This window comes from Ictidomys tridecemlineatus, chromosome 5, assembly GCF_052094955.1.
Source record: "Ictidomys tridecemlineatus isolate mIctTri1 chromosome 5, mIctTri1.hap1, whole genome shotgun sequence".
Classification (NCBI taxonomy): Eukaryota; Metazoa; Chordata; class Mammalia; order Rodentia; family Sciuridae; genus Ictidomys; species Ictidomys tridecemlineatus.
Genome location: NC_135481.1, coordinates 15942389 through 15966508, shown reverse-complemented (window position 1 = coordinate 15966508; position 24120 = coordinate 15942389). Strand labels below are relative to the sequence as shown.

At 34.0% G+C, this 24120-nt stretch overlaps 1 protein-coding gene across 12 annotated transcripts in view; it reads left to right on the top strand.

The window, feature by feature from the left end:
- Map2k5 (mitogen-activated protein kinase kinase 5) overlaps positions 1–24120 on the top strand; it is a 236736-nt gene that overhangs the window by 69180 nt on the left and 143436 nt on the right. For 11 of the 12 annotated variants that reach the window (XR_013438726.1, XM_078049410.1, XM_040276276.2 and 8 more), the window contains 3 exons: positions 7247–7286; positions 18467–18535; positions 18632–18713. Coding sequence is in view for 11 of the 12 variants with exons in the window: in XM_078049410.1 (XP_077905536.1) it covers positions 7247–7286; positions 18467–18535; positions 18632–18713 (191 nt within the window). In the remaining variant the exon portion in view is untranslated. Of the gene's footprint in view, positions 1–7246; positions 7287–14283; positions 14907–18466; positions 18536–18631; positions 18714–24120 lie in introns of those variants that run through there. The other variant, XM_078049413.1, reaches the window with a different exon arrangement.

Below are 24120 nucleotides of genomic sequence, written 5' to 3'. Positions count from 1 at the left end.
GGTAAACTCATTTACAGTTACCGTCTATATATACTTTTTTTTTGTAGTGGAAGAACATAAAGGTTGAATTGAGGTCGACTCAGATTTGAATTCTGTGTCTGCCACTCAAGAACTCTTAATGGGTTTCTCAATACCCTGATTGTGTTTCTGTTGTCATCTGTAAAATGTGACTTAGGATACATAGATCATAGGGAAGTCGGAATAATTCTATAGAATCTTAGGAATTGTTAGTAATCCCTTTTCCTTTCTCCCATTTACTACTACCCCATTTATTTATTAACTCAGAAATATTTGAGTATCTACTGTGAGTTTAGGATTGTGATAGATACCAGGTACATGTTGTTGAATGAAATAGCTTAAAAGTACGGGTATGTAGTCTAAGGCTGGCAGGATGAGCATGCCTACTTGTGCTAATAAGTATGGCTACAGTTCTCCCATCACCTTAGCATTAAATTGAAGAGTTATCTTCCTTATTCTTGTGTTTCATGCATTTTCACTTGTCGAAGTCTTTTGTGTCTGTTTCTTCTTTCCCACATCCACTGTTACTGCCCAAGTTCCTGTTGGTACCACCTCTTGCCTAGACAACTGCAACAGCTTTCTAAGTGTTCCTTGCTAGTTTTTTTTTTTTTTCTTACTACTCGTGTCATGGTAATTGGCAGCTGAAATAATGATTTTTAAAGTTAAGGTCCTACAATATCTCTACCTTGTTCAAAATCCTTCAGTGACTTTGTATTGGAAAGCAAATTTTTTTCAGAAACAATAATGAAAGCTGAAAGACAGTATCCTCACAGGGCTGAGAGAAAAATAATTGTCCCAGTTAAATATGATTCAAGAATGAGGGCAAAATAAATCCACCTTCAGAAACTATTATAAAAGTGTCTGTGTGTGTCTCTGTGTGTGTAGAGAAAGGAAGGATAGATGGGGGAAGGGAGTTAATTTACTACCAAGGGAACTACTTTAGGAAGAAGATAATAGATTCAAATTGAATCCAGAAAGGAATAGAATGAAAGAAGTATGGGGACCATTTAGGTAAAACTGGATATATAAAACCAATAATAGTTTTTAACTTAGGGACATCAAAATTAAATCAGACAAAAAGACAAAATAATATACTAAGATGAGAAGGGCTGATTAGAATTAAAGCATTCTAAGATTTTTGTATTGTTTAGGAGGAGGAGAGAGATAGCATTTAACTTTGCAGTTCATTGAGTCAGGTAGAATTGTAAAAAATTATGTGGGTAACAACTAAAAGAAAATGAATAGAATGTATAATTTCAAAACAAATGGGCAGAATGAAGAGATTTACTAGGGTAGAGGAGTGAGGGAGTGAGGTATAAAGTAAATGAATAATGTGTAGAAATAAATCCAAGTTACCAATCATTATAATAATATAAATAGATTAATACTGCCAGTCAATAGATTACTTAGATTGAACTTTTAAAAATACAATTCTATATCTTTTTAGACTAAAAGAAATTCCTGAAATATAGAGACATAGTAATGTTGAAAGAAAAGGGGTAGGAGGAAGCAAAAATTTAAATAAATAAATAACAGTTTATATATTAATATAAAGCAAAATAAATTTTAGGTAAAAAGCATTTTTAGAGATAAAAAGGATTACTAACTGATGATAAAGGCAAAGAAACTGGGGCTGTAGCTGTAGCTCAGTTGTAGGGCGCCTGTCTCGCACATGTGAGACACTGGGTTCCATCCTCAGCACCACATAAATAAATAAATAAATAAATAAATAAATAAATAAATAAATAAATAAATAAAGATATTGTGTCTATCTATAACAAAAAAGTATATATATAGAGAGAGAGAGACTGATTACACAACAGCCCTAAACTTACATGTAACTAATAACAGAACTTTAAAATACATAAAGCAAAAATAGAATTACATGGAAATTTTGGTAAATCCTTATAGTGGGAGAATATCAGCATTTAGTACATCCATCCATAAGATGAAAATTAATAAGGACATAGAAAATGTTAACATCACAATTAACAGCCTGGTCTAATGGTCATATATAGAACTCTGAACTAATTAAATTGAGAATATACTTTTTTTCAGATAAAGAACTGTTGTTTTTAAATTGGTTATGTACTAGGGCACCAAGCAAGTCTTAATTCAGTCTGTAAAATACAAATCACTTTTTCTGATTAAAGTATAGTTAGTTTAGAAATCAATATTTATAAGTTAATCACTTTTCTATATTTAGAAATTAAAATTTCTACATCTGAATAACTTATGAGTCATATAAAATATCATAATGGAAATAACGATATTTATAACTGAACAAAAAAAGAAGTGCCATGTGTGAAAACTCATGAAATATATCAAAGTCATATTTAAAGTATTGTTTTATAGACATTAGAAAGGAAAAACTGGGTATTAATTGACATATGATATAATTCAAAAAATTACATAGGCAGGGGCAGGGAGTAAACCAAAAGAAATTTGGAAGAAATACTAAAGGACAAAAGTTAATGTAGCAATTCAATAAAATCAAAAATTGGTTCCTTTAAAACACTGATCAAATATAACAAAAACATAAGTAACAAAATTAGGAATTAAGTGGAGTAAAATAATTCTACATAGAGATTTAAAGAATAATTAGAGGATGCAATGAATAATTCTATGACAGAAATTTGAAAATAAAATGAATAATTTCCTAGAGAAATTAAACAAAGCTATTCTAGAAAAATATAAAAATCAACCTATAGCAATTAAGAAAATTCATACATTTATTCATTCAACAAATATTTACCAAGTTGTACCTGGCATAGGAAGACACTGCAGATGCAGCAGAGAACAAAAAAACCCAGAAGTCTGTTTCCATGGAGTTTCCTTTCCATTGGTGGGAAACAGATGATAAATAAATACACTCTATGGGGGTGATTATAATTCTATGAAGAATGAGGTAAAGGGAGAATGGGCTGTCTTATGTAGGAACATTAACCAAGTAACAGTAGGCCTGAAGGAAATGATGGAGCAAGCCAGGTGACATTGGAATGGTCCAGGCCTCAGGGGTAGGTGCAAAGGCCCTGAAGCAGGAGCATGTCTAGTTGAGCAGAATAATTATTGGGGATAAGGAAGATTAGCAGAAGCAGGGATCAGTGGGATAGCCAGGAGCCAGATTGTGAAATCTATAAGGACCTTTGATTCAGTAGTTAGAAATCTACCCATGAAAGGGGAATGATGATAATAACATCTACTCATAAGATTATAGAATCAATTAATTAAATGCATGTGGAATTTCTTTGTAAAACACCATCCAAAAGATAGATTTTTTTCATTAATTATTCTGTACCTACCACGGGCTAACACTTCTGCAAACATAAAGAATAGAAGGTGATTAAGACTTGGTAGCCCTTGCTCACCAGTATGGCACACAGATGCATGAACAGTTTTCTGCAGTGTGGTAGGAGCTATAATAGAGCAGCCAAGGCCTCTAAAGCAGGAGAGTCCTTGCAGTTTTATTTCATGGAGTCTGTGAGGATGTATATTAGAGGAAGGTAGACAGATATTTTTAGGGTGGTTTCTGTTTTTCTTTTTATTAAGCCAAAGAGAATGTAGCATTGACTTTCTAACTTAGCAACAGTGATTGTCAAATGGTATTTCTGCTGCTGTGAACACCAGTACAGGGCACTTGTCACAATTGTCTATGGTGTAGCTTACAATCATGGGCAAGAGCTACACATGGTAAGAAATCGTGGTATATACACATTTCAAATGGCTGCTTTAATTCTTTGTCTTCAAAGTTGGTTCAACACGAAGTAATACAACTTTTCTTTATAATGAATGATTTATTTCAATGTTTTGCTAGTTCCTCATCTAAAGCTTTATTAGATGTTCATTTGTGGACTGTATAGCTGATTGAAGCTGAGAGATCTTATTGCTCTTTCAGGCTATGGTTTTACTCTTTAAAACACTCAGCTACTTTGCAGGCTTCCTAGCTCATAACATTTAGTGGATACTTCCTGAGTGCCAGGTCCTGTCCTCAGTATTATCTCATTGAATTCTCACAACTCTGTTAAGTAGAAACGACTTTACCTATTCCAGACTTGATAAGACTGATCCAGAGTGAGGTTTACTAATGGTCATGCTCTGGTGTTTAAGAGGTAGCAGAGCTGGGGTGAGAACCAGGCGCTGTGTTTGGTTCCACACACTTTGCTCTTCTGCCTCAGGGATAGGTTGGTGGCCATTGCAGAATGCTTCCTTGCCTGGAGAGATTTGGATGTGATGGTCCTGAGCTTGACTGAAATAAATCTGTACTTTTGTACATTGTGCATTGTGTGTTTCACTGTCCTAGAATACAGCCAGGGAAACTTCCCTTCACATTACCTTCAGGTGCGAGCATAGGTAAATCCTGCCACGGTTCCAGTCTTGGCTTTGCTAATGACAGTGAGCTTGGACAAGTAATTTAATCTGGCTTTTTGGACGTTTCTAATGTGAAAGAAAGGGATTTGATTTGGTCATTTTCTGTATTCTCTACTAGCTCAATAAACTCTGGTTCTGTATCAAGATTAAAGATTGCTACCAGCTTCTTTGTTCAGTCGTCTAGAATTTATTGTTCCAAGGGGAAAAGGAAGTAAGAGGGCTTAAGATGTAGCTCCTTACTATAGCACTTTTTCTGTGTGTCTGAGGCCCTGGGTTAGATTCCCAGCATCACAAAAAATAACAAAAGAACGTGAGGAAGTATGGACATTAAATGATCTCTTGTGCTAATCTTTTTGTTATTTTTATATATCCAAAACTTTATACCAGACTCCTGGCTTTTGCCATTGTAAAGTGTATATGCTGTGTGCCCAATTTTAAGGGCTGGGACTGTTTCCAGAAGACATGTGGTGGTCACAAACAAAAGGGAACACTCAAGGACTAAGCACTACAAATATCTCATAAAAATGCTTCCTCCATGCACTCTTTGGAACAGGTAATTACTGTGGCAACAACAAACTAATTTGAAGTGTTAGCTGTTAATTAAAACATTGCAGAGGTGTATAGATGTCTTTTGGTGTAACCAGAGCCTCCATTCAAACTTCATTAATCACTTTACAGTTAATGTGTTGAGGAAGGTCAAGACAGTTGAGATGCAGTATCCAATTGAGAGGCAGTATCTGTTGGAAGTAAACAAATTCCATTTCTTCAGGTAGAATGCCATTTGCAGAGTCAAGGGACATACCGACTCATGCCTGGCATTGCCTCTGTCATCCCCTTCTTGATGATTAAATGTTAAATTGGTACTGTCATTGCACTGTAAACCAAGCCACACAGCATCTTTATTGCTCGAAATCGAACCCAAACTTCCACGGATGAATTAGCGTGCGTCATAATTAAATCATCAAGCCTCCCCCTTTTAATTCAGTTGGAAATAGAAGACCTTTCTTTTGGAAAAGAGATCAGCTTTCTTGACAAGCTAATTAAGTTGCCAAACTGCCCAGTATGGTATATATATTAGACTATCTGCTAATCATTTCCTTATCGCTGCAGCTGGTCTCAGAAGTCCAGGTGTTGCTTGTTGTTCAAAGTAACAACACTGCTCTTTTTACAACTTTCAAATCCTTGTTTATGCATTCAACTATTTCTCTTCCTATTTCAGTCCTTGGTTAATGATCCCAATACACAGTATTTTAAAAGTTCTGGGAAGAAACTGGTATATTTACATGGAATAAGGTTACTAAATTCCTTAAATTGCATTTCAAATTAACATAGTCCCAACTTCCCTCTTAGGCATTGAGAAAAGTATAGTGCATGTCTTTATATATCAATTTATTGATATATAAGAGTATGTGTGTGTGTGTGTGTGTTTCCCAGTTCTTCTCTGTAGGCATTTAGTAACAACCATTTCTAGAAGTCATTCACTCCCAAAACATCAGTGATGCTTAACTCTATAAATTTACTAAAAATCATTAAATTGTACCCTTAAAACAAGTGAATTTTATCCTGTATAGATTATACCTTAATAAAACTTTATAACTTGACAGAGCAACCAAATATATTTGTCAGAATAGCAAAAAATGATGCTTCCATTTTGGTAATAGTGGAATATAAGTTTTATTTTTATTTTTAAGAAATGAGCAGTTTAGGGGCCTGATAAATTTATTTTTCAATTAAACAAATGAGGACAAGGCATTCCTGAAGTACTTCCTTCTGTTTCCCTCACGTGGTCCCTAGCTGTGCATGTCTTAACACTAGCTGGATGTGTGTGACATCTTCTACAGAGCATATTTTAGTTCTTCCAAACTAATTTGTCTTTTTATGCTTTTATGAGCTTTCAGTTATGATAGTTGTTTATGTAACATGGTTTTGAAATTTAATGCAAGTCAATTTGTTTCTGGATAATGGTCAGAATATGTGGTCCATCCTATGTATGTGTTAAAGACCACATTACATTTAAACACAGTAGGGCTTGGTGAATGGTATTTTATTTCACAATTTTTATTCTCTTACTCTTTTTTCATAAATTAATGTATTCACATTTCTTTTATTTATTTATTTATTTTTGCAGGGCTGGGGATCAAACCCAGTGCCTTGCAGCTGCTACTTAAGCTCTGTACCACTGAGCTACACCGAGGCCCTGTTCATATTTCTTGATTTAAGTTGTAATTATTTTGCTGTATCTGATACTTGGAGCCTACCTTTCTGCTTAAGAAGAGCCACATGCTTGAGCATTATAACTGTGATTCCTTACATGGAATTATATTGTCATCCAAAACTAATTCTATGTGTTTTATGATTATTTTGATGAAATGTGTGGTTTATCTGCATATGTAATTGAAAGAGACACAAGCAAAACTTCTCATTTTACATGCCTCCGTTCTGTGCTTAGCATGGAATTGTAGATAACCCCTTCCCCACCCACGCACACATACAATAACAGTCATAAATGATCTGGAGCCAGAAGACCGGGGTTTGAGGTCTAGATCTGTCCCTACTCACTTTGCGCCATTGGGCAAACTGCCTAATTTCTCTTTGCTTCAGTTTTCATCTATAAAAGGAGGATAATAGTACCAGTATTACCTTGGAGGGTTATTTTAAGGTAATGTATAATGAATCACTTTGGTTTTAAACCATTAAGCTCCACAGAAATATAAATGACTAACATGATTAATGTTCTTTGAAAATACCATGTATGTCTCCCATTGCTGCAGAAATGTTTGAATTGACATTTGTGTCCTTAACCATTTTATAGGTCGTTTAGTGATCTCAAGTAACTGTTATTGTTTTTTTCTTTCTATAGAGCATATCATGTTCCAAGTGGGAAAATATTAGCTGTAAAGGTAAGCACTGGGTTTATTTTATGAAATTCTTGATGTTTACTGCTTTCCTTTCTCTTGTTAGCTTGAGTCACAGGTATTGTCAGAGAGGAGATGGAATGGTTTAAGGTTCAGGTAGCCCTGTTGTGACATTCAGGCATGGGGGCCGGGGGAGATGTCTTAAGTACAATGCTCCTTGCATTGTAGCTCTTCTCAAGAGAACATTCTTTCCCTGATCTCTGCTGAGCTGCCTCCCTGTGCTCCTCGTAATGCAGCTCAGAACCTTAGCGCTCATGCATTTCCTTTTCTCCTTATCTGCCACAACTTATAAATCCCCTTATTTAAAAGTTCAAGTTTGCTGATGGACTGTCTTGAATTGTACTATGACTGAGCCCTTTGTAACTTGAAGTCCGAACCCCACAAACCCCTTTTAACACTGTGCTCTTGGATAGCAACCTGGGGAGGCCCTCTGCAGATTTGTCTCTTGGTGCCTCTACATACATATCCTCTGCTTTACTAGTTAATTATTTCCTCTCGGGCCTTCCTTGACTTTAATAATGAAAGCATTTATTTTTTGTGTGACTATTATATGCCAGGTATGGTGCTAGATATTTTATAACTATTACCTTTAATCCTTAAAGCTGAAGAGTAATCCTACCTATTTTAAATTTGAAGAAATTGAGACTCAGAAACCTGGGTTAGAAGAGGAAGGACTTCTTTCATAAAGAAGTCTGTTTAACTCTAAAGCTCATGTCCCTTACTATACTGGATAGTCTTAAAGTCACTACCCTTGCTCATCCTTCTGTTCTCTATCTGTCCTTTCAAGGGATATTTCCAAAAGGACTTTGTAACCCTTCACAGCGAGAAACTGGTCTCTTTCCCTAACACTTGAATAGTTTATTTTTCTTCATCTTTTCCTGAAGAAACTAAGGATTAGAACAATTAATTTGCAAATGCTTATACCTTTTATAAAGATTAAACTGAAACTAAGGCTTATATCTTCAGATTACTAGCACAGTCCAGAGTTCTTTTTCCATATCACACGTAGTATAGCACCTAGAATGTGTGATGTGGCATCATTAGTCATTTTAATAACTTAAATAGCTTATGGTGAGGAGGTTCAACAGAGCTTCCCTCTTAGAGTATGTTCTTTTGTATTTCAACCAAACTAGGTCCACAGAATTGTAGAATTGAGACCTTGGAGGTCATCTATTGTAAATGTATTGTATTCATCTATTTATAGGAGAAAACTGAGGTCCAAGATTGAAACTCTAGGAGCAGGCTCTATCCCCATCTTCCCCTGAGCTCACCAAGTGCAGATGTTATACCACCCTGGTGCTGGATTCTTTTCTTTCCCTCCTGAGCTCCCTTTGCAGTAACAGAACACCAACAACAACTTCAGCACTATTTTCCCACTTATTCAGTTATTTGTTTCTTGGATGCTAACAATCTTAGATTGTTGCTGATGGTATACTTAAAGATAGTCACATTTAGGTTATTTATTCTAAGAGAGAAGAACACTGCTATAAATTGTCCAAAAAACTATAATTGCTTTGCCTTACAAGTACATTATCAATTTTTAAATAATTTCATACATTTTAAATCATGTTTAACATAGGATAATGTTAAAATTCTTGTGCATGATTACTTAGTTGGGAATGGCAAGGGACCAGCAGCTGTTTCCGGAAAGAATTAAAGGCAAATTTTTAAAAAGGATATGTTTTACAAAGTAGAGACTTTAATTAAATGAAAATAGTTGGAGTTTACAAATATACTGTTCACTACACCCTAGCTTTAAAATGGGCTTTAGACCAAGGACTATATTAAATTCACTTTATATTTCTGGATTCTATACAATCACATACTGTGTGTTCAAACTGAGTTGAACGAATGAATAATATAAGAGTAGATATGATATTTTGATTAAACTTTTTGTTTAGCCCTGTGCTTTTTTTATTAACTTTATTTTGTATATTTATTTTTTTAATGTGTTGCTGAGGATAGAACCCAGTGCCTCACACATACAAAAGAATGCTCCACCTCTGAGCCACAATCCCAGCCCCCAGCCCTCTGCTTCTTGATAGATTAGGCAAAAATCATGTAGCTTATATAATAGTCATATAGAAAAAAAAAGAAATGTGCCATCTTTTCAAAACAGGTAGTGCTGTTCATTAATTCTTAAGAATTTTTAAATTTCCAAATATTTGAAGACTTTCCATATATCTTTCTGTTATTGATTTTTAATTTCATTCTACTGTGTTCAAAACATACTTTGTATAATTGAAATTAACTTAAATTTATTGAGACTTGTTTTAAGGCTCAAAACATGATCTGTCTTGGTAAATGTTCCTTGTGCACAGGAGAAGAATATATTGTCCAAATTATGTAGAAGGTGTTGTATAAATATCAACTAGATCAAGCTGGCTGTCAGTAGTTTTCAGATCTTCTGTATCTTTACTTTAAACTTCTATCATTTTTGAAAGAGAGGCATTAAAATATCTAACAATAATTGTAGCTTTGCCTGTATTTTTTTATACTTGTATCACTTTTTACTTTCTGTATTTTGAAGATATACTATTAGGTATGTATAGGGTTGTTATATGAATTAGTCCCATTGTCATTATGAAATGACTGTCTTTGTGGAAATATTCTTTGCTCTGAAATTCACATCTGATATTAATATAGCCACTCCAGTGGTATTTTGACTGGCATTAGTGTATTATTTTTAGCTTTCTGTATCTTTACATTTGAAAAGGATTTCTTGTAAGCAGCATATAGTCGGGTCTTTGTAATCCAGTCTGATCTCTGCTTTTTAAGTGGTATGTTGGGGCCATTTCATGTAATTGTTGATATGGTCAGATTCAAAGCTATCATTATGTTCTTTGTTTTCTTTTTCTTTCTTTCTTTCTTTTTTTTTGTTTGTGTGTTTGCCAGCCTCTTCTCTGTTTTTAGATTTTGTAGTATACATTTTTAACTTCTCATAGTCTCCCTATGTTATAACATTGCAGTACTTTATATACTAAGAATCTTACAGTAGTACATATTCATTTCCCTATCTCTACCATTGTGTTACTATTGTACATTTTATTTCATTCTATGTAATAAATCTCAAAAGGCACTGTTGCTATTTTTGTTTTAGATATTAATCTTTTAGGGACACACCTTTAAAAGTAAGAAAAGATACATTTTATATTTATCCATGTATTTACCAATTCCATTGATTTTTCAATCTTTTTTGTGGTGTAGATTTCCATCTGATACTCTTTTTCTTCTATCTATCTGAAGGACTTCTTTTCTTTTAATACTTTTTAGTTGTAGATGGACACAATACCTTTATTTTTTAATTTATTTTTATGTGGTGCTGAGGGTGAAACCCAGGGCCTCACACGTGCCAGGCAAGCATTCTGCCACTGAGCCCCAGCCCTAGCCCAGGACTTTTTTTTTTTTTTTTACATTAGTAGTAGTGTAAGTCTCGTAGTGCAATAAATTCTTTCAGCCTTTGTATGTCAGAAAAAGTGTGTATTTTTTTCACTTTTATTTTTGGAAGGTATTTTTATTTTCACTAGATACAGAATTCTGGGTTGACTGTTCTTTTCATTAGGATTTTAAAGATTTAGTTTCACTGTTTGCATCCTTTCCAGCTGGAAGCTTACTGTTATTTTTAATCTTTGTCCTCCTGTATGTTAGTAATGGCTTCTTCTCTGGCTACTTCTAAGTTTGTTTGTTTGTTTTTACTGCTTTTAAGCAACTTGATTATGTTGAGCTTTGATGTAATTTTTTTTTTTTTTGTTATTCACATACATGGAATTTGTTGTTATTCTTGGATCTGTGGTTTTTAACTTTCATCAAATGTGGAAATTGCTTAACCATTTTTTCTTCAAGTATCAACCACTGCCTTTGGGAACTTTAATTGCATATGTACAAGGTCACTTAATCTTACCCTACAACAAAATGACACTGTATTATTTATTCATGTCATTTTTTTAATGTTTAATTTTGGATAGTTTCTAGTCCTGTGTCCTCAAGTTCACTGATTTTTTTCTTCCATTGTCTAATGTAATGTTACTCTTGTTCAGTTTATTTTTCATTTCAGATGTTGTCCTTTTCATCCCTAATTTATTTTTTATCCATAATTTAAATAGGGATAATGTCTTTACTTGACATACTTAATTTTTTCTACCTTCTTGAATGTATGGAATATAGTTGTGAAAGTAAGTTAATGATCTTTTGTACTAATTCTACCATATATGTTATTTTTGGATAAGTTTTGACTGGTTCCTATATCTCCTCATTTGGGGTTGTATTTCTTACCTTTTTTTTTTTTTGTCTTACAATTTTTTATGGTGCCAGTCATGTAGCATAATTGCTCTGTAGTTTTGCATTCCTATAAATATTGTTGACTTTGTTCTGAGATACTATTTAGTGACTTTGAAATAATTTGATTTTTTTTTTAGACTTGCTTTTGAGCTTTATTAGAGAGGACAGTCCAGTGATCGGTGCAGAACTAACCCAGCACAGGCAGTGTTCTTCTGAATAGTCTACTCAGTGTCTTGGAAATTACAAGAGTTGTACCCTGGCTGGTGGAACATAAACTCTTTCTGCCCTGGGTAGGTCTTCTGCCCAGTATTGCTTCCTCTGACATTCATGTGACGCTCGTTACCCTGCTGAAGACTCCATCACCCCCTCTGCTGACTTCTGAGCTTTCTCCCTTTAGTCCTTTGCCAGCCAACGCTAGTCGTCTCGGCCTCTTGTCTTCTCAACTCAAGCAGATGACTGATCTCTACCTGAGTTCCCCTCCCTGCACTGAGGCCTGCAAACTGACCCTAGTCAGGAAGCTGGACTACCAGAGGGCTCCTCTGACTTGTTATCCCCCTCTCAGTGATCATTGTGTTCTGGAGCATGTTCCGGGTCTGGAGGCCTGTGGGTCTCTGTGTGATTCTGTCTGCTTGCTCTCGGCACCTCCTCCTTTCCTGCCCTAATCCAGATGCTTGTTTTGCGTCTCCTCAGACAGATTGGCCAGCTTTTAAACTGTTCTTTCAGTAAGTGGAAGCTGCCATTTGCTGATGATTTATACTGTATTGAGTACTTTACATACATTTTTCTCAGTTAATATAATAGTCTTTTTTACTGTTATTGATCCCCATTTAAGAGATGCTGGACCTGAGGCACAGAGAAGTTAAATAGCTTATCCAGTTTCTCACAATTCATAATTAGTGGAACCCAGATTAAACCCAGACAATCTTGTCCCATGTGCTCTTAAACTCTTGCCTTTTCTGCTCACCCACCCTCATTTGTCCCCCCTAAAGTATAGTTCTGGTCATATCATTTTCCCTTTCAAGTCTTCAAAGGCTCCATAGTACTCCCCCAATAAACGAAAACTCCAGGGAATGGAACTCAAGACCCTCCACTATATGTCATCTGTCAACTTTTACAGCATCGTCTTACATGTCTGGATCTTGGGCTTCTTTTAACTTGAACTCATTGCCCTGTGTAAACCCAGGCACTTCCTCATTTCAACACTTTTATTCACATATTATCTCTAATTAGGACTCCTTTACTCTTATCTCCACCTATCAAAATCCTTAACACACTTCAGGAACCACCTCTCATTGAACATTTTTGGATAAACCCTGCCACTTTGGATGTATCTATCACTTATCTTTCTAGAATTTTCTGTATGTGACTTGGTGATACCATGCACCATCTTGCATTATGCTAGCATATTTCAAGATTTTATAAAACATAATTAATGGTATAAAAAGGTTTTGTTTGCAAGATGGCAAACAGTATTTTTATTTGTTTTCTGCTCTACTTATATGCTTGCAATTGTCTTGCCTACCTACACCAAACAATCAAAAAGCTAGTTAAAACCACATTTCATAGTTACATAGGTCATTATCAAATAGGTATCTTTAAAATACAATTAGCATAATTTTCAACTTGACAACCCATCCCTATTTGTCCTGGAGGTGTAGTGGAGAGCCGTGGAAGCACTCAGGTATTTCAGTTCCCCACTTAACCCTTTCTCCATGAAATGCTTCATATTTCATGCTCCATGAAGTCATCCATGACAGCTCGTGATGAATATATTTCCCTTATTATTTTGAATTCTCTTTGTAAGTGGTGAGCAGAGCTTATCTATTTTTTTTCCTTACTCAGTGATTACCCTTCATGGACTTACATAAGGCCTAGTACAGGGTACCACATATGATGGGTAAATGTGGTTAACACATAATTTGTTCACTGACTGACTGAATGAATACATTTTCATTCTTTTCTTTGTTCTTTAGTTCACTCATTCATCTTTCTTTGTGGTACTGAGGATTAAACCAGGGATATTTTACCTCTGGATACATCTCTAGCCCTTTTAATTTTTTGAGACAGGGTCTCAATGTGTTTCTGAGACTGGCCTTGAACTTGTAATCCTCCTGCCTCAGCCTCTCTGGTGGCTGGGATTACAAGCCTGTGCTGTTGTGCTTGGCTTTCATTCATCTTTTGAAGTAACATCTTGAAAGCAGGTTCAATTCACAAACAAAATATCCTATAGTATTCTTTGTATGGACCATTGCTCTCCACTGGAATATTTCTTAGCTTTTTTTTTAATATATATTAAAGGGTAAAATGGAAGGTTAAGAGTTAGAAGCGCATTTGATCTTTTCCTGACCCTCTCCTGACTTTTGTGTGACCTCAAGCATGTCACTTGAACCTCTCAGTGACCCCAGCTGTGAAACAGGGCTGCCTGGTGTCACAGAGGGATTGTGAAGAGCAGCAAATCACAGTCCTTGTCCACACAGAATCACCTGCATGGCTCGGAGGCCTGCATAGAATGATGGGGGAGATTTGATTTCCCAAGTCAAGTGGTCAGTCGGACCCACACTTTGGATGTCTCTGGGAACAATCAGATGGGAATCCTTGAAAATGTGTTACTTTTCTATTCCTATTCAGCGTTTCCAATGTTTATGTCTTTTTAAATGTTCTTGTTTTTAGGCAAAAAGGCTCATTGTAGTGTTTCCTTTTTCAGACTTAAAGGTGGGAAGAGATCATATATTTTAAAAGAAGCTGAGATTGGAGAAGAATAAAAGTACCTTAAATTTTTATTTTATACTATGGAATTTAGATAATTTTCTGCCTCAAAGAGTACATCTTGAAAATTATGCTAATCATATTTTAAAGATAACTATTTGATAATGACCCATGTAACGTATGAAATGTGGTTTTAACTAGCTTTTTGTTTGTTTGGTATAGGTAGGCAAGACAATTGCAAGCAAATAAGTAGAGCAGAAAACAAATAAAAATACTGTTAGCCATCTTACAAACAGAACCTTTTTATACCATTAATTGTGTTCTATAAAATCTTTCAAATAGTAACGCTTAGAGGATTTAATTGATTTCCCAGTATTGTTTGTTTTCTAATTGGGAAAAAATCCATCTAACAGGAAATTTCTTAGCATTGTACATAGCATGTGCTGATTATCATTCTTTGACTGCTTTGGGTTTCTGCTGCTTTTAAACTAGCATTTAAATGGACCATTTGATTAATCATTTGTATACTGACTGTAATCCTCCCAAATTTCCTTTTTGAGTTGTACATACTGTAAAAGACAATTATGTCTCCACAGATTAAATAAGTGAATTAAAACAGAATAGCAGCTTAATTTGACCTGTGATTTTGCTCTCCTTCCCTTTAGTGAAGCGTGTGCCACTCCAGCAAATAAATGAAGTCATCCATGACAGCTCGTGATGAATTGCCGTATTTATACTGTATATTTTAATAGCCTCACACTAATTTAAATTGAACACAGAGTAAATTATAATTCAGTCACTTGACTGCTTGTATTTAACTTGACAACTCATCCCTATTTGTCCTGGAGGTGTAGTGGAGAGCTGTGGAAAAGCACTCAGGTATTTCAGTTCCCCACTTAACCCTTTCTCCATGAAATGCTTCATATTTTAGATTCTCTCCATTTCAAAACATTTTAGTGCTTCTTAAGGAAAAAAATAGATAAATAAATAAATAAAAGCAATGAAGACTTGGCAGTCCAGACTTTCTTTGGATTTCAAAAAGAAAATTAGCACTTGCTTTACTTTACCCCTGTTGCTTTCAAAGAATGAATTAGTGTCTCTCTCTCTCTCTCTCTCTCTCTCTCTCTCTCTCTCTCTCTCTCTCTCTCTCTCTTTTTTTAAGCAGCTTTAAAGCTCACTCACAAGAATGCCCAGGGGAAGGGGAATTAACCTTCCACCCAGAGTGCCAGGTCTCCCAGAAAATAGAGAGCATTTGAGTAGAGTTATTTTAAGGTAGTTTACTTTCCCTCTCAAGTTCCTAGAAATTACTTTATTCGCTTTTCCACCATTATGGAATCTCCACTCTTCTGGATTAGAGCAAATACCAAGAATGATCAAGACCAATTAGAGCATAATGGATTAGTTCCACAAATATAGTATTCCTTTCTCCATTTTAGATCAGTGTAGCACTTTTATTTTAGTGTTTATGTCTTTGTTTTCAAATTTAGGTGTAGAAATCAAGCAATCTATTTTCTTCGTGTCTGGAAATAGCTTTTATAGAGGATCATGGTTGTATGGAGCACTTTAATTAAATCCCACATCACTTAATGGGTACTTCTGTGAAGAAGGCCTTGTACTGGGAGCTGAGGGGAGAGAAGTGCACCTCAGTCCTTGCCCTTGGAGGGTTTATGACCACTCTACAACCTCAAGGCTGCTTTGATTTCAGAAGATGAGCGTTGAGGGCTAAAGCAGAATGTGAGAAGGAGAAACGGGATCAGAGTTAGAGAAGAAATCTGATGGAGGGCTTTGGAGTGGCTTCATGGAAGTGGTGAAGTGTTCAAGCTGAGACTGAGAGATCAAATAGGTTTTTATAATTGTTGACTGTGGAGTGGAAAGAGGAAGCACACAGGGAAAGGAGGAAGGGAAAAAAAATACCAGGCATGTGTGGATGATGAAAATCCATCAGGTTCCCACAAGGAGTGGGTTTGTGCTGGGAGTAGTGGAAGAAGGGGTTAGTATGGAAGAATTTCTGAAATGTCATGCTAGATTTTAGCTTTGTTCTTAACTGGTGGACACAATATCTTTATTTTACATTTATGTGGTGCAGAGGATCAAACCCAGTGCCCCATGCATGATAGGCAAGTGCTTTTCCATTGAGCCACAACCCCAGCCTTGTTCTTAATTGGGATCAAGAACCCAACTAAGGGGGCTGAGGTTGTGGCTCAGCAGTAGAGCACTCACCTAGCACCTGCGAGGCCCTGGGTTCAATCCTCAACACCACATAAAAAATAAATAATAAAATAAAGATGTTGTGTACAACTACAACTAAAAAAAATATTTAAAAAAAAAAAAGGAACCCAACTAAGGCTCTTGATCAAAGGAATGATATTGTCTCCTTAGTTTTGAGCTAATTTCAAGGTGTTGGAGAGCCACGTGGAATCCTCTCATCTCCAGGTTGATGGCCCAGGGATGCAGTACATCCTTACGCTCATATTTCTTAGCACTGCATAAATGGCATTTTTGAAACCTTAAAGAAGTGTTTCTTAACCTTATTGTGGGTTAGAAATCAGCTAGGAGCTTTTTATAAATACAAAGATGAGGCCCGACCTATTGTTCTGGGATGAGGTCTGTGCATTGGGAATTTTTAAAAGTACCCTAGGTAATTATAACGTAAAGCCAGGGTCAATAATAACTACATTCCTTTTAGCTGAGTTTTTCAGGATAAAAGATGCCCTGTATTTGACAAGTGGTATTTTATGGCATAGAATTGAAACAACACTAGATGAATTTATTTTGTTGCTAAATTTTAGATTAGAACAAAAATGTAAGCGAATATTGTTGGCAAATGACTATTGATCGAGAGAAGTGTTTAAATGTGTCTTGGCAGTTTTGTATTACACTTACAATCTAGTTTAGTGAAAGCTTTTATAAATAACCCTAAAGCAAACTCTTGATAGAAACTGGAGATGCCTCCTTTTTTTTTAACCTTCCCCTTCCTCAAAGGGATGTCACTACTAAAAATGTGTTTTAGAATTGCCCTTTTCTTTCTTTGCTCGGTCAGCAGTTTAAAAGTCTTAATTTATGTTTTTCCCCGGTATGATTATATATATTCATTTGTTATATAAAATGTAATTCAGTTTTGAATGGTGTTTAACTACATTATCATGATAATATGGACTGCTGTTTTTACCTACAAATGTCTAGAGTGAGAAACTACCACAATTCTTAAAACTTGTCTTTACCTGTTTTATTTCATCACTGTCATTTTAAGTAAAAAACAGTTTATCTTGAGTTGATTTTACTGAAGTGCTGAGTAAATTTTGAACAGTTGATTGTTTTCTTCCTTTAAAAGTAAACATTTGAAACAAACTAGAATCTGTCCTATGTAAGTTCATAGATTTTTTTCTACATTTCTGTGTTACAAGACCAACTCAGTGGTTGATATTGTTAGGAAAACCATGAAGTAACAGGAAGTCCCGGGAAGCACAGGAGAACAGAAGTTAGGGGTCCCAGCACTGCCCAACAGCAAGGCTCCCTGAAGAGAAGCCTTGGTTTCCTCCTCTGTAAAAGAAGGAAATCGGGTGAAATGAAGTTCCTTCAAGCTCTTTCTCTAATAATATTTGTTTACAAAAAAAAAATCTAATACCTGGGAGAAAAAAATTTTTTTTTTAATTTTTTATTTTTTTTATTGGTTGTTCACAACATTACAAAGCTCTTGACATATCATATTTCATACATTAGATTGAAGTGGGTTATTTTAAAAAGACATATTTTAAAAACTTCTATTCATAACTAAAACCCTCATTTTAAATGTTATTTTTATTTAGCATTCTGTTGCCTAGAATCTGAATTACATGATAATTCTTTTTTAATGGTTTGGGAGTCATTTGTATCTTCCTGTGAAAATAACCAATGTGGCCAAAATAGGGTGCATAAATTAAAAGTGCTATGACTTAACTGACTTTTAATGCCGTTAATGCTGACCTTTGAGACCTGGCTTTTTCCTTGGTCCCATCAATCACTTCTGTACCACTTCTCCCAATACAAAGGCTTAAACAGATGTGTATACAGTGGGAGGGCTGAGGGGAATGAATAAAGGAAACACCATTAAAAAAAAATTCTTACGTTTCAAAATGATTATAATTATATTCAATTTGAAGGTGGGGATAAATGTGTTAATGTTAATACCTTTCTATATTTAGGTAATACTACTAGATATTACGCTGGAACTTCAGAAGCAAATTATGTCTGAATTAGAAATTCTTTATAAGGTAATTTTTTTTCTGGTCATTTTTACTTACAAAACATACCTTATGGTGTTGGCTTGTAGGTTTTTCAACTTCTTTTTTGTCTTATTTTTGTTGCAGTGTGATTCATCATATATCATAGGATTTTATGGGGCATTTTTTGTAGAAAACAGGATTTCAATATGTACTGAATTTATGGATGGTAAGTATTTTCCCTTGTACAATATTTTAAAAATTACTTTAGGAGTAGAGTTTTATCATTAAATCCATTATTGTTTAAATCCATTAGCCTCCTTCCCTCCAGTGCCTGGCAACCTAATTTTACTGCCTTGACAACTTTACCTATTCTGGGCATTTTCACATAATGGAGTCCTACAATATATGGTCTTTGTATCTGGACTTTTTTCAGTTAATATAATGTTTTCAGAGTTTATGCACATTGAAGTTTTTACAATCTGATTTTGATACAGATGTCAAGAACAACTTAAGGTGATTAAAATATACTAATAATTCCTTTCTTCATACTCTGAAAGCATCTTAGTGTTAGAGGTTCCTGGTGTTAAATATTTATGGCTGAGTTATAATTTTAAGAATGTAACTTCATTTACTTTTATTGAAAATTTAAATAGAATAGATTAAATGCTAGTCTAATCAGTGGTTTGATATTTGATTCTTCTATGCAATCTGTCTTTACTTGCAAAACAGATGTTCTGTTCTTTTAATGTTTCAATAGCCAAAACAGATTTTCTTTTAAAGAAATCTATTAACCCAATGTCCTGTGTCTTTCAGAAAGAAATGGGTTCTTAATTGCAAGATAAGAAATTGTTTTTCAACACAGCTGTTTAGTCAGATGTGTTTGGTTTTCTCTGGACTTTAGCCCTTTCCTTTCTTCTGTATTTTTTTAATCGTTTCTATTTTTGTAGCTTTCCTAATCTGAAAATTGTGACAAAATGAAGGTTTCCGGGTATCCTAAACAATGAAATGAAGTCATCATTATTGTTGTTTATTCACTTTAAATCCAAGCAGTCTTTAAATTTCACATGTTCAGTCTTTTCCATGTCTAGCCACTAAAACGCAATATTTTAAATAAAGATGTACTTAGCTCCTTGTGAGAGTTCTCAATACATTACTAAACCAGGTAGTTCATGCCCCTATGCAAGACTTTTAATGAGTCAACACTGATACCTTGATATACTACAATAACTGTATAATGTGTGCTAAATTAGTTCTAGTAGATGTCAAGAATTTAAAATCTTACTAAAATATAGAAGTATGACAGTTGTGGAGATCAACTAGTAAAAGAGGATTCATATGCCAATATAGGTTACTGTTTAAATTTTCATCATTCTTTCTTTGAAGTCTTCAGTTATTCAGTTATATTAAAACATTTTAATTAACATGTAATTCAAATATCATAAAACATTCACTCTTTTAAAGTATATAATTTTAGTGGTCTTTAGTATGTTGCTAAGGTTATGCAACCATCATCACTATCTAATTTCAAAACCCTTTTTAAGTATTCCCAGAAAGAAAATCCCTACCCTTTATAAGTCCCTCATTAGCCTCCTTCCCTCTAGTGCCTGTCAACCTGATTTTACTGCCTTGACAACTTTACCTATTCGGGAAGTTTTCACATAATGGAGTCCTACAATATATGGTCTTTGCATCTGGACTTCTTTCAGTTAATATAATGTTTTCAGAGTTCATGCACATTGAAACATGTACCAGTATTTCATTTCTTTTTCATTGAATAATATTTTATTGCATGGCTATACAGCATTTTGTTTATTGTTTTATGAATTGATGGTCATTTGGAATATTTTCACTTTTGCCTAATAATGGATACTACTACTGTGTATTTGTATATGGGTTGTTTTGTGTATGTATATTGATTCAGTTCTCTTGAATTTATATCCTGGTGTAGAATTGCTAGGTTATATGATAAGCCTCTTCAAAGTTTTGAGGAACTGTCAAATTGTTTTGTTCCATTTATACTAGTTTATATCCACACCAACAATGTATGAAGATTCTAATTTCTCTGTATCATTGCCAACTTGTTGCTTTAGATGTCCTATTTAAGAAGCCTTTGTATAATCCCACATCACAAAAATTTATACCTATTTTCTTCTAACTCATTTTATAATTTTAGCTTTTATATTTATGGTTTTGGTCCACTTTTGAGTTAACTTTTACATACAGTGTGAGATAGGAGTCCAAACTCATTCCTTTGCCTGTCAATATCCATTTATGTTAGTACATTTGTTGAAAAGACTATTTTCCCCTTTAATTTTCATGCCAACCTAGTTGAAAATTAATTGACTCATAAAATGTATTTCTGTACTTTCAGTTCTGTTCCATTGATCTTTTTGTCTGTCTTTATGCTAGTACCACATTCAATCTAGAGTGCTTGATTACTCTAGATTGTTATTGTTTTATAATAAGTATTGAAATTGAGAAGTATAAATTCATATGAATTTTAGAACCATCATTCATTTCTCTAAAAAAGCCATCTGAGATTTTGGTGGGGATTGTACTGAATTTGTAGATCAATTTGTGCAGTATTATTGTGTTAAAAATATAAAGTGTTCCATTCCATGAATATAAAATGTCTTTCCACTTATTTGGATCTCAATTTTTTCAGTAATATATATTAATATTGAGTGTAAAGTTTTGCAATTATTTGTTAAATTTACTCCTAATATTTTATTTATTTTTATTTTAAAATATTTTTATGATTATCATCACATGGCTGACTGAGAGCTGTAGCTCTCTGCTCCTGGCCAATTTTGCAAGAATATATTTTACTGTATATTCCTTGTCTGGAAAAAGATCAAAATTATAGGTACAGTTTTTACTAAATGTGTATTATTTTGGCACCATCATTTATTTTATTTAAAAATTTTTTTGTTGTAGATGGACACAACACCTTTATTTTATTTTATTTATTTATTTATTTTTATTGTTGGTCGTTCAAAACATTACATAGTTCTTAATATATCATATTTCACAGTTTGATTCAAGTGGGTTACGAACTCCCAATTTTACCCAATATACAGATTGCTATATCTCATCAGTTACCCTTCCATTGATTTACATATTGCCATTCTAGTGACTGATATATTCTGCTGTCTATCCTCCTATTCTCTACTATCCCCTCTCCCCTCCCCTCCCCTCCCCTCCCCTTTTATATTTATTTATTTTTATGTGGGCTGAGGATTGAACCCAGTGCCTCACATATACCAGTCAAGAGCTCTACCACTGAGCCACAACCCCAGCCTCCTAATATTTTTTTTAAATGATACTGTAACTTGAATTATTTTCTTAATTTTACTTTTGGATTGTTCATTGCTAGTGTATAGAAATATAATTGGTTTTTGTTTATTGTTATTGGTCTTGTATCCTGTAACTTTGCTGAACTTGTTTATCAATTTTAGTATTAGTTTTTTTTTGTGTGTGTGTGTGTGTCTTTCTTAAGAGTTTTCTATATACATAGCATACCATCTGAAAGTAGAGGAAGTTTTATTTCTTTCTTCCTTTTCAATCTAGAGGCTTTTTATTTTACTTACTTTTCTTGCTTAATTACTCTGGCTAGAATAGAAATAATGAGAGCAGACATCCTTTTTCTTGCACCTGATTTTGGAGGGAAAGCCTTCAGTCATTCTCTGGGAAGCATGATATTTACTGTGGGGTTTTAGTAGTTATACTTTATCAGTTTGAGAAAATTCCCTCCTATTTCTATTTTGTTGAGTGTTTTTTTTTTATCATGAAAAGATATTAAATATTGTCACATTTCTCTGTCTTTTGAAATTATTATGTGGTTTTGGTCCTTTCTTCTATTAACATGGCATATTATGTTAATTGATTTGCTCATGATAAATCAACATTGGGATCCTGGCAATATTCTATGTGGTTATGATATACATTCTTTTCATATATTTCTAATTTCAGTTTGTTAATATTTTATTGATGATAAATTATACAGATGTGTGTGTGTGTGTGTGTGTGTGTGTGTGTGTGTGTATGAGATGTTGAGATTAAACCCAGAGTTTTGTACATGTTAACCACATACATTGTTGAGGATATTTACATCCTTGTTCAAAAGGGATATTGATCTATAGTTTTCTTATAATGTCATTGTTCAGTTTTTATATTAGAATAACACTTCAATTAAGTTATCTAATTTGTCAGTGTACAGTTGTTTCTAATATTCCCATATAGTACTTTTTATTTCTGGAAAATTGGTAGTCATGTTCTCTTCTTTATTCCAAATTGTTATAGGTTGAAGTAATTTGAGTCTTCTCTCTTCTTGGTCAGTGTTACCAAAATATTCTCAGTTTCTTTTTCAAGAAACACATTTTGGCTTTATTGACATGTTCTAGTCCTTTTTTCTGTTTTGTTGGATTATGCTATTCTTTTTGTTTTCTTTTTCAGTAGAAAGTTAAGATATTGCGTTTAAATCTTTCTTACAAACAAAAGCATTTATAGCTATAAATTTTCCTCTAAGCACTACTTTAACTGCATTCTAGAAATTTTGGTATTTTGTATTTCTGATTGCCTTAGGGATTATAATTAACATTTAATAACAATTCAGTTCAGATTATTATCAACTCCATTTCAATGGTACAGATGTTCTTCATCTTATGATAAGTTTACGCCCCATCATAAATTCAAAATATCATAAAAAGGCATTTCATAAACCTAATATACTGAATGTTGTAACTTAACAACATGGTAAATGTATCAATTGTGTGCCCTCATGATCATGTGGCTGACTAGGGGCTGTAGCTCTCTGCTTTTGCCCAATTTAGCAAGAGCATATTTTACTACATATTCCTTATCTGGAAAAAGATCAAAATTACAGGTACAGTTTTGCTAAATGTGTATTATTTTTGCACCATCATAAAGCTAAAATATTGAAAGGTGAACAATTATAAATCAGGGGCAATCTCTATACAAAAATTTTGATCCTATAGAGTTCAATTTCTTTCCCTCTCTTTTGTGCTGTTATTGCTTTATAAATTACATTCTTATTCATTGTGTGTCTCACACAGATTTATAATTATTGCTTTATGATTTTGTCTTTTTAATCTGGTAGGAGGAAAAATGATAGAAGCAAAAAAATACATTTATCTTTTGTACTTACCTATTTAGACCTATATAAATATTCATTATTTCTTCATATGAATTTGGTTATTATCTTATAACTTCAATCTTATGTTCCTTCAGTATGAAAGAGTCCATTTTAACTCTTTTAAGATAGGCCAGCTAGTGATTTATTTTTTCAATTTTTGTGTACCGGGGAATGTTTTAATTTCTCCTTCATATTTAACAGGATAGTTTTAGAGTGATTGCTTGGTCATGTTTTTTAAAGATATTTGAATGTACCATTCCATTGCCTCTGATCTCCATAGTTTTTTATGAATAATCAACCGTTGATCTTATAGAGGAGTTCTTATAATACGTTGAGTCTTCTGCTGCTTTCAAGATTCTCTTTTTGTCATTGGCTATGGGAAGTTTCATATGATGTGTTTAGGTATGAATTTCTTTGAATCTATCTTTATGGAATTTAATAAACTTTTGGGATGTATAGATTAATATTTTTTGTCAAA